General features: G+C 45.8%; 1 protein-coding gene across 1 annotated transcript; it reads right to left on the reverse strand.

Moving 5' to 3' along the window:
• Window positions 1-8,312: 8,312 nt before the first annotated feature.
• Window positions 8,313-11,133, reverse strand: FEZF1 (FEZ family zinc finger 1). Its single transcript, XM_071423743.1, has 4 exons — window positions 10,200-11,133; window positions 9,896-10,030; window positions 9,459-9,591; window positions 8,313-8,854 (listed from the first exon to the last, which is right to left on the reverse strand). Exons 1-4 carry the CDS (start codon window positions 10,995-10,997, stop codon window positions 8,550-8,552), a joined length of 1,371 nt encoding a protein of 456 aa, XP_071279844.1. The 5' UTR covers window positions 10,998-11,133; the 3' UTR covers window positions 8,313-8,549.

Genomic DNA, 11,133 nt, shown 5'->3' on the forward strand with positions numbered 1-11,133 from the left:
AAGTCTCCTATGCACTTCATTTTTCTGCACTGAAGAATCCAGAACTTTTCTGTTCCCTCAGCTGTGCTAGCTATTAGAAATAGCAACTGTTTTGACATGCCCTGCAGCAGGTACAGCCAATCTGCCTGGGCACTTTACTAGGCTGGAAAGTCTTCACAGGAGAATACAGACACAACCATGGGCTCCAGAAAAAGTCATTCCAGCCTTCATTTATGGGAGCTCAAGGTTTCTTAAAATCTACCTGGTGCAAGCAAAAATGGCATTTGGCAATGAAATCTAACAATTTTAAGAATTCAGCTCATCCAGCAGGAAGTTCTTAATCTGCACAACACAGGATGGACTATACATAGATCCAAGAGAAAAGCTGAAAGCAAGAAAGCCACACAATATTTTACATGACTTTGTTTTTCCTTTCTCTAAAATGAGATACTGTGCAGCCAGGAATGCAAGACACAGAGCTGCCAATGATTACACCACATACTCACTAGGCAGCAGGACTGGGATTTCATCCCTGCTTCCAAAGGTGCTTGAAAACTGTATGTGTGCTCCACAGCACTCAGCTAGAGCAGCAGCTCTGCTCCCTCTGACTGCCTGACCCAGGAGGGCAGGGGAAGGAGTCCTTTTTGCTCACTGTTCTGCCAGCCACATCAGTGTTTTCATGTCAGCTACAGAGCAAACTAGGAGGCTTGGAGAGAGCTTTCACTGCACATACTCCATGGCCAAAGGACTAGGATGGTCTCCTACAATGCAGGTGTTGGTGCTGTGAGTCAGGCATGCAAAGCTTCTGGCTATGTGGATAAGTAACCTTACCACCAAATTACTGTGCAAAAAGTGGTCACTATCACCATATGCTGGTTCACCCAGGAGACATCATAGAGAATGATGCTTCAGCAACTGGATTATTTCAGGAGGCTGCTAGAAATGCAGACTGTCTGCACTAAAGGTAGCATCTAACACAGTAGGGACTGAGTCTCTTTTTTGTGCTGCTAGAGGCACCTATGTCCCTCCATTGATGATATAGAAAATACATTTATGTTCCTTTACCTCCTATTAAGATGCCCAAAGCCCATAAGCATTGCCCAAAGTAGACAGGCTGGTTTGACTCATACCTTGAACAAGATTTTTCTGAATTGAACTTTGCTAACAAGAAAAAAAAATCTGGAAAACAAAATTATTCATAACCTAATTATTCCATGTGGCATGAGGCCACCACTTGATTATAAAAAGTGGAGAGGAGGTAACTGTATCTAAACCTTGGATAAGACAGTGGGACACTTTATGAGTTGGTGCTGCATGCGCCTTAGGAAATGAAAACAAAAAAGTCAGAGAGATCTGTAAAAGAAGTAGACGGCTTGAACAAAGAACATGACCAAAATCTAGCTGGGGAAGCAAGAATGCTGGTTAGCAAATAATCTCATAATTCCAGAAATTACCTTTATTTGTGCACTAGGGCAAAACCAAGCTCTTTCAAAAGTATTGCAGCCCCACTCTGAGTAACCAACAGTCCTTTTCTGACACTTAAATCCCAGAATCGGGAATATCAAAACCTGGGGACTGGGGAAGGCTCCTGAAATGTTCAACACCTGCATTAAATCAAATTAAATTATTCATACCTGCCTATGAGTTGCTTAAGCATAGTAAGATAATTTTTAATTAAGCCACTTCTAAAAAGGCATTTCTCTTGCAAACTAGATACTGAACACCTGTCACAGAACCAATCACTTGCTCCAGATTTGGGACCCCCATCCAATGTCCAAATCCCTCCCCGATCTTACAACTTTTTGACATTCATGCAAAGAGAAGCAGTCCAAGGAAAGCAGGGATAGATAGTCTGATTTGATAATACAGGACAGGTGCTCCCAAAGTGCTTGAAAGCATGTGAAACAGAAGGGGTGTTTGAATGTGAACATGACCCCACAGACAAGAACCCAACCCAGTAGTCTCTTCCTTGCCCTTAAGCAGGTTATCTCTGATTTGAAGAAAATCCTTCCCAATAGAGGAAGTTTTTCTATTTATGTTTTGTCATCATCTACTTGTAAACTTCTACAGCAATATATAAATGCTGATTTGTCAAAGAAATTTTTCCAAAAAATTATTTTTAAAAATCTTATAAAGTACCGCCCTCTGTAATTAGTATAGAGAGAGATGTAAGTTAAGTTTAGTAAATGCAATTTGGCTGTGGTGTACTCCTTTCCTTGCACAGATTAAAGTAGCTCTTTGCACACTGTATCTTTCACAAGTCAGTCTGCAGTGCAACAACATTCAGCATCAGGCAGGATTTAGAACAATTGCTGACTGCTTTTTAAGAAACATGAGTTTTGGATTGATGAGAACTCAGCTGCCTGTCTTGTGGCAGTTTTGTTTTGGGGTAACTCAGTTTCTGCTCTAGTTATAATCCGTACATATTTTTACAAAGAAAATGTAACTGTACGCTGCATTTCTAAAGGTATGTGAGAATCAGCATACTCCATGAGAACAGAAGAAACACTCTTTGTAGCAAAGGGTGTCTCTGCTTCTTCGAACTTGCAGATCAAAACAGTCCATTACTCTAATTATAGGAAATCATAATAATTACACGTTGCCCACAAAAGTAATTAAGAATTTCTTTTGGTCTTTACCTAAAGGTTCTAGCCAGTGCTACTGCATCTTTTCAAAGTGGATAAATTTGAAATGTGTGCCATGAATTTGAAAATGTCATCTAAATTAAATTCACTGTCTCTCTTGCATTGCTTCATGCCATGCAGTAGCATTACTGGGCATAAGCAACCATTGGACCTCAGCTTTTAGTATTCACTTAAAGCAGCCAAAAGTGGTTTTAAAAAACATATTTTTGTTTATGATATGCAGATTAATGTATTTGCTGGCAAAAAAAAAAAAAAGAACAAATGCTTATGTGATTCCCAAATTCCTAATTTTAAGAGAAAATATATTGTTCCTTTTAAAATACACTAGGTTAGAAAATAATATTTCCATTTCTTTCTTATTTTCTGGTGAACACAGGAAAAAAACCACAATTTATTGAGGTGTTTCTTATATAAAGCTAAATATTTTTCTAAATAAATTTTCATTTAGATTTTGTTTAACTTATTCAGCAGACATTGTTTTACAAATTCTTGCTTGCTCAGAAAAAAATTCACTTGAACTCATTTATCGTCCAAGAGTTTTTAATTATTTTTGTTTAGAAAGAAAGCTCTTGTTTAAGGTTATTTTTATAAAATCTGAGTTAGACAAGGTTTTTTAAGTGGAGATACACACTCTTCAGATGTTTCATGGTAATATCAAGAGGTTGACAGGGAGTTTAGAAATATTTTGAAAAGGTTTCTTTTTGTGCCATCTGTTGTATTTAATCCCTATAAGCTAAAGTACTGTGAATCAAAGCTTCTCTTTCATGTTGTGTCAGTCTGCAACTAAATCTTATAGTCCCATCCCTGAAAATAAAAACTTACCTGTATTGTTGCAGATAAGTTGCTCAGGCTTACATTTGCAACGTATCACTCTTCCTTTTGCCACACAAAATAAAACATACTGTGTGTAAATTTGTCATTTAATTATTAAAAAAAAGTCAGAAAGCAACTTCTCTATGTATTTTAATTCATTGGTAACTGAAGATGATTTTTTAGAATTCACGTAATAATGGTGGTGAAATACTAACCATCTCAAACACAAAAAGGGAGGAGTTTTTTAGTATTTCCATGGGCATGGTTATTGGATTTAATACCGTGCCTAATCAAATAGGCAAGGATTTGACTACAACAGTGACTGAACAGTGAAGCCATTAAATAACTTCCATGGAAGTTTCAAAGGAGGACAAAAGATAGACACAGCTTGTACTTCATAATACAATGAGAAGTTTTAAAGTTGTATTGTTTTAAGTTTTAAGTTTGTATTGTTTCGGGAGTTGCAGATTACTGAAGGAAAAGGACTTTCTGCAAACTCACAGGACTAAGGGTGAGCACAGCCATGTGTTGCAGAGGGTCACAGCGTGCTGTGCAGCCCCTCAGTGGTCATCCAAAAGTCATGAAGCCTGTACCCTTGGGCCAGGAAGAGAAGGGGGAACCCAGCATGGAGTGGAGCTGGAGCTACCACTACTTTCATGGAAGATATGGGAGTTACCATTAAATAGTTACTACTACAGTTCCCAGCAGGGTACAACACAATTCTCCCTCCATAAGGATGGTACCTGAGCAAACTGGCAGCTAAACAGAGCGTGGGCAGAAAGATTTACATAATTAAAGAGTTATAACTATCTGGTATTAACATGTCAAAACCCCAAGAGCAAATTAGGTCCCTTTTTCCTGTACGAAGCTCCAAAGAACAAAATGGTGACTGTCCCATTCTAAGTATGGCAGAGGAGGTACAGAGCTAGGAGCGTTTTGTAATTGCTAGTTATCAAGCACTGTCCAAATAAACTGCTCTGGTACTAAGCTGTGATCAACATGCCTTCATTTGAGATGGCTCTGGATGAATTTGTTGAATTTTGTTTAATCTCTCCATTTTCACCACTGTATTTGTAGAGACTGGGAGCAAAAAGTGATTAAAAATCATAACAATTATTTTTAAAATACTTCCTTGACTAAATACTGTCCAGTATCCATTTTGGGTACTTTGAGATATGCTGAATTTCTATATAATTTCCAATGAAGCAGAGAATTATTTTGGAAGCTATTAAAAAGCTGTGGATTTAGTTTACATGGATTTTTTGTAAAAAACAAAAACACACAGTCACACCTCCCTAACCCCCACCCCAACAAGAAAAACCCAAAACATTATTACTAATATCTTTGTCCTTTTTTTCCTTTTTTTTTTGGGGGGGGGGGGGGAATTCTTTTCTGCTGTTGAGAAATGTCTGATCATGAATAAAGCACTAGCAAAACAAAGTCAATACCATTTCAGCTTCAGAAGGAACTTTGATGCTGTGAGAAGATCCTGCTGTGCTCTATTTTATTTCTACAACAATATACAACAGCTTTGGTAATTCTGGTAGCTCTTTCAGATACATAACACTTTCAGTATTGGCACATTTTAACAAAACCGTAGTATCTGAGAAGCACAGAAGAAATTCAGTCCCATCTGAGAAATCCTGGGTGGGGATGAAGGTAGAGGGCAACAGCTCCTCCTCCTCAAGGGCTTTCTGCTCCAGGGTCCCATAGGCACCAGACTTGCCTGCCTTTCATTCAGCATGCAGTGAAGCTGCTGTGGTTGGTGGGAGGTGGGCTACACTGGTGTCAGGATGCCAGTGCTCAGCTCTGCAGCTCTGGATTTGAGCAGATCCAGACACATCAAGGCTCTTCTCTCAGCATCCATGAGGGACTGGTAGAATGGGGCTGACCAGTTGTCACACAGAATACAGATCATATGGCAATGATGCTGATTGACCCACAGAAATGGAAACATATAAACTTTCCTTTAGGCACAGGTGGCTCCATTTCTCCTGTCAAAATTATTCACATTTAAAAAAATTAAAATCTTGTCTGTAGTAAGGAGAGCTGTTAATAGTTCTACACTTTGGATATATATAAAATTATAGCTTTTGCCTCTCATGATGATTTCACCAGCTTTGAATTGCCTCTGACCATTAACTAGAAATTCGCTTGACCTGAGATTAGTCTTGAAAGAGAGGAAATGAAAGGTAATTCTGTGCAGGCCTTCCAAGACATGAATTAATACCAGTCTTTGACATAAACAATGTTTTATACAGTGAAATAACAAATGAGCTATGCTCATCTCCCTGTGAAGTCCCACATCTGTAGTGTTTACTCTGAGATATCTTGGAAGAGAAATGCTTATCTATGCTCATCACTGGCTTTCTCTGCTTCACCTCAAAATAAAGCTAGAGTGCCTCATTTCCACTCCACATCAAAACATGGTCACCCCTGCATGCAATGCGTGTCCCTTAGCAAAATATTGTTCTTCACCAGGAAGACATAGAAGAATCCAGATTATGCAGCAACTGAAGATCTTTTTCAAAATCCAATTATTTTTTATAAACATGCAAATGGTTTGTGGTAAAGCAACACTGGAAATTCTCTCTCCTCTACTGATAAAAAAAGGGAGAAATTACAGCTTCTGCATGGGGAGGACTGAGCCCTCATTTCTTCTGGCATCTGGAAAATAATTTGAAGAAACAAAATTGAGCACAGACATCTGGGTAACCAATGCTCATAATCTCCAGTAGTATCTTCAGGCCTCATGTATGTGTTTGATTTGAAGCTGATGTTATGTGCTTATCACAAGGTGGATAAATTATATTTTCCTTTTGTTTCACTATATATTTACATTCATATCCCTTTGTCATGATATAAAATATTTTTAGGACTGGTCCAATATTTCTATGGTGCTTGAATAGTTTTGTACCGGTTTAAATATTAGTAAAATTATGATATTTAGCAAGGCCAAGTATAGTTTCAGTACCTTGGACTATCGCTCAGCAGTAAGAAAGACAAGTTGGACTTCTGCTTAGATAAGAAAGCAAGCTGGGCTTCTGCTTTGAAATATTTCCTTCAAGCAGAGCCTCAGAGGAATGGCACACCAGCATCAAATCAGTGGGATCTTTTGGACTCCTTGCCTTTCATTACGTGTCACAAAAGTTTTCCTTTGAACTAGCAACACACTGCAGCCACCTGATCTAGGAGAAATTTATCTGTGTGGAAGCCAGAATGACACTCTTCTAGTCCCGGGATCCGAGCCGAGCTGAAGAGAACTGTCATAGGGCCAGATCCTCAAAGGGCACTTGCTCTATCTGCAGGAGCCTCTCCTCCCCACCCTGCTTCATCCCGACTTCTAGTTTACCCGGGGTCACTTCAAGGCTGTCTCAACTCCCCTTCTTCCTGCCCCTGCTGCCGCAGTCCCCTGGGAAAACTGGGGTTTCCCCAGTTCCTCCGAAGTTTTCCCCAAGGTTTCCCCAAGGTCTCCGAAGAGGAGACGCGCAGAGGGAGGCCCACGCCGCTGCAGTCAGAGCTTGTTAGCGGCTGTACCGAGGACCCTGCACCCAAATCATGGCCACTTCTGCCCTGGAGCGGGGGAAAAGCGGCGCCTCGAGGGGCTGAGCCCTGCCGGGGTGCCGCAGGTCTGCCCGCGCTGCGGCTGTGGCTCTGACCTGTTGCTTTGCTTTTTACACGCAGAGCCGCCTGCTCGGGAGATTACCGCGGTAATCTGACACGTGTGAAAGGAGAGGGATGCGCTTCCCCTCTCGGCCGCTCTCAAAGGCGCACGGTGCTGGCAGAGCCGCCGGCCCCAGCCCGAGGACCACACCTGCTGGATGCGGGCACTCCCGGGGGGGCGTCCCAGGAGGGTCGGTAAGGCGATATCCCTCTCTCGGGTGTAACGCGTTAGCTACGATTGTCACCACGGCGCCTCGCCCCTCGCCAAAAGCCGAAACCCTGGGAGAGCTCCAGGTGTACAAGATCTGGGCGAGACCTGGCATGTCACATCACCCGTTCTCGCAGGGCTCACCCTGGGGCAGAGCCCGCAGGCGCTCCTGACAGGTTCCCCGAGCCGGGCAAATCCCCAGCGGCCGTGGGACACTCTCCGCTTCTCCCCGGACCGCCCCGCCTGGCCGTCCTCGGGCCCGACCCCGGAGTGGAGCACGGCCCGGCCCCTGTCCGAAAAGAACCCCCGAGCCTGAAGGGGGCTGTGGGCACAGCCCTGAGAGGGCAGAGGGAGCTCGGCGGGCCTGCCTGCCCTGCTCGGGGGGTAGCACCCATCTTCCGTGCCCGGTCCGGTTACCCCGGGAGCGGTATAATCCCAGAAACCCCCCCCGCCGCTCCTCAGGCCCCCACCGACGGGCGGGCTTCGCTTTCAAGGCTCGGCTTGGCAGAGGCTGCTGAGCAGCTAATAACATAACAACCCTGCTTTGATCAATTCGAACTAATTACCCCTCTTAATTAAAATCTTTAGCGGTTGCTTCAGTGTTTTGGCAAGGGCGAGGAGAGCTTTGCCGTACGGCAGCGCCAACGCCGCGCTCCCCGCCCGCCCGCCCGTCCGCGCCGCAGCCCCCGCCGCCGCAGTCACTCCTTGGCAAAGGTTTATTTCCATCAGGTCAACGAATTCTTTTTTTTTTTTTTCTCTCCACGTGCAAGAATCAATGCGAAATTCAAATCCGTACATAGAGAACAGTTGTGTCCATATAGATACGATATTCACGGGGAGAGGGAGAGGAGGGAACCAAGAAGGGTGGGATAACCAGCAGACAGCGGAGGCAGGGCAGGATAAACACAAGGGGAATATATATATATACATCGAAATAATTAAAGTGGTGCAGCATTCCCGGCTCGAGTAATACAGTTTCCCAAATAAATACAGCAGAAATTGGCTTGGCGCTTTTTGTTTTTTGTTTTGTTTTGTTTTTTTTTTTAACCATCTCTCCACCTGAGATGCAAGGACAACAAAAAAAGTAGTCTGTAAAGAACAAAGAAAAAATTAAAAAAAAAAATAGGAAACAATCAGTCCCATTAACGTTAGTGGTGATATAGAGCATAATACACAAAACCGCTTAACAGGTGCATGCAAAGAGGCGCTGGGGCTCGCACGGCGGGGCCGGCGGCCGCCCCTCACGGCTGCAGCGGCGGCGGGCCCGGCAGCAGCGCCCCGGGCGGGGGCGGCGGGTCCGGCCCCCCCAGCTCGGCGGGGGCCCGGGGCAGTCCCAGGGCGCTGTCATGCAGCTTACGGACGTGCTTCTTGAGGTCAAAGTTCCTGCAGAAGCCTTTGCCGCAGGTGGGGCAGGTGAAGGGCTTCTTGTCGTTGTGGGTATGCATGTGGAAGGTCAGATTGTACACCTGATGAAAAGCCTTGTTGCAGATATTGCACTTGAACTGCTTCTCCCCGCTGTGAGTCAGCTTGTGGTTTTTGTAATTGCCTGGGAATGAGAAAAGAAAGGCGAATGGACCTGGATTTCAAAGACGGACAATGAAAAGACAAAAAGAAATAAAAAAAACCACCCGAACTCTGTCCCATCACCAGAGTTCGGCTTTAGGATGAAACGACCGCAGACCTCCCGCCTTCTCTCCATCCTCCCCGCGGCTGTTACACTTAACAGACGACAAAGAAAGGATCGAATAAACCAAAATCACGGCAATTGCGGAAATAAAACCCCGGGGTTTAGACTTCACAGCAACCCGGGAAGAAAAAGTAGCTAAATTCTTGTATTTGAAGGGGGAAATAAGAGGAGAATTCGTTTGCCGAACCGCGCTGGAAGCTGCATGTTTGCGGTGGAGGGGGAACAGGCACTTCCAGCAGAACGACTGCCCCGCTGCTGCCCCGGACAGAGACCTCTGCCCCGCTTCGCTGGGCAGGACATGTGTCGGGGCTAGCCAAACTTAAAATTAGCCGAAATATCTAATAATAAAACTTGAACACAAAATTAATTCCCCACCACCCTCCCTATCGCAAATTGTCCTGCCACTTGACCTAGCTTGGGGAGGGGGAACCCGGAGAAGAGAGAGGGTGCTGGAGATTGGTACCTTTCTGGTGAAATCCTTTGCCACAAAATTCACAGACAAATGGTTTATAGCCGGCGTGTATTCGCGTGTGCGTGTTCAGGGTCGAGCTCCGGTTAAAAGCTTTGCCGCACTGGTTGCACTTGTGTGGCTTTTCCTGGAAGGAAACAAACACCAAGTCACGGCTTGTTGGCTGTCCTGAGGGGTCTGTGTTTTGTTTAGCGGGATTTTATGAGCTGAATTGTGGAGTTCTGTGTGTTCAACTGACGGCTCGCAGGTGCCGGTGCGGGGCACCCCGCCGTGCCTACCGCGCTCGGGACAAACGAAATGTCCCCGCGGCTGCGGACTGGCCGCCCCCCGGCCGCGCCGCTGTTTCGGAGCGGCCGGACAAACGCCGAGCTCCCCGAAAAACGTGAGTGGAAACTCTTGGGCAGGGAGGAAGGGACAGAGGATGGGCTCACCTGGGTGTGGATGATCTTGTGCCGGCAGAGCGTGCTCGCCTGTCTGAAGCCCTTCCCGCAAACTTTGCAAACAAAGGGTCTGGCTCCCGTGTGCACCGGCATATGGCGCGTTAAGTTATAATGTGCATTAAATACCTTGAAAGAGAAAGGAGACAATAAAATAAAATGAAATCGCGATTAGAAGGCGAGAGTGCCAAGGGGGAGCCGTCGTTGAAAAATCAAGCAAGCAAGCGACAGACAGCCGGCGGGAAGACGGACAGGGACAGGAGGCTGGGGAAGGGAGGCGGGCTACGGTGCTACTTGCCTTTCCACAAACTTCACACGTGAAAACTTTGGGCTTGCTGCTCGGGGAGCTGCGGCTGAACTCCGACGTCTTATAGGCGATTTTTTCCGAGAGGATCTGAGCACTTTCTTTCATGTAGTGCTGCAACTGAGCCTGCGATAAGTCCTTGAAGGCCACCCCCGCCGGGTACTTGTCCACGGTCGGTAGCACCAGCTTGTTCCGCTCCGCCAGGTAAGCCTTGGGCTGCGGGTGCAAGGGAGAGCTGAGGAAATAAGAAGCCACCGGGTGGATGTTGACACTGGAGGACGGGTGACAGGGGCTGTCGCCTCGGTTGAAATAGCACAGGGCTCCCATGGCGTGGAAGGAGGAGTGATTGACCACTCGGGGTCTTACCAGTTTGTACTGCTGCAAGGGCAGGGCATCGCGGGGGAAATCTCCTTTCAAGCTCAGGGCACAGTTCAAGAGATCGCCGCAGCTAAAGGAGGGCGAGGAAGAGGAATCTAAGTGAGCCTTCCTGGGTTCCGCTCCAGCCACCGCTGCTTTGGGCAGGGTATCGTACGCCACCGGGACAAAGGGGATCATGCAGGGGATGGAGGAGTTGAGGTGCAGCGGATGCTTGGGGTCGCCTTTGGCCACGGAGCCATGGAGGAGCTGCGGGACGGGGATGGAGCGGGGCTCTGGAGTCCGCGCCATGATGCGCTCAATGGAGAAGGCGAGTGGCTTGGGCGTGCTGATCATGTTGCTCCTGGCAGACAGGCTTTCTCTGGACGGAGGAGTCGCTAGGATTTTGGTCGCCGTGTGGTTGCCACTATTGTCCATGGCTGAACTGCATTTGTTCTCCCGGTTTGAGCCGCTCTGGTAGACGCCTCTTTTTTTTTTTCTTTTTTTTTTTTTCCTCTCTCCCCTCTCTCTCTCTTTCACTTTCTCTGCCCCTTTTCTTGTTACTGATCTGCGA

The sequence above is a fragment of the Agelaius tricolor genome, unplaced genomic scaffold, assembly GCF_023055355.1.
Source record: "Agelaius tricolor isolate 1412-34295 unplaced genomic scaffold, bAgeTri1.0.p SCAF_3, whole genome shotgun sequence".
Classification (NCBI taxonomy): Eukaryota; Metazoa; Chordata; class Aves; order Passeriformes; family Icteridae; genus Agelaius; species Agelaius tricolor.

Excerpts from the sequence above, each read along its gene's own strand:
- FEZF1 (XM_071423743.1), bottom strand. The coding sequence starts at position 10,997 with ATGGACAATAGTGGCAACCACACGGCGACCAAAATCCTAGCGACTCCT. Across the intron at positions 9,592-9,895 it reads ACAAGATCATCCACACCCAG|GAAAAGCCACACAAGTGCAA; the intron begins GTGAGCCCATCC and ends GTTTCCTTCCAG. Across the intron at positions 8,855-9,458 it reads CAAAGGATTTCACCAGAAAG|GCAATTACAAAAACCACAAG; the intron begins GTACCAATCTCC and ends TCTCATTCCCAG.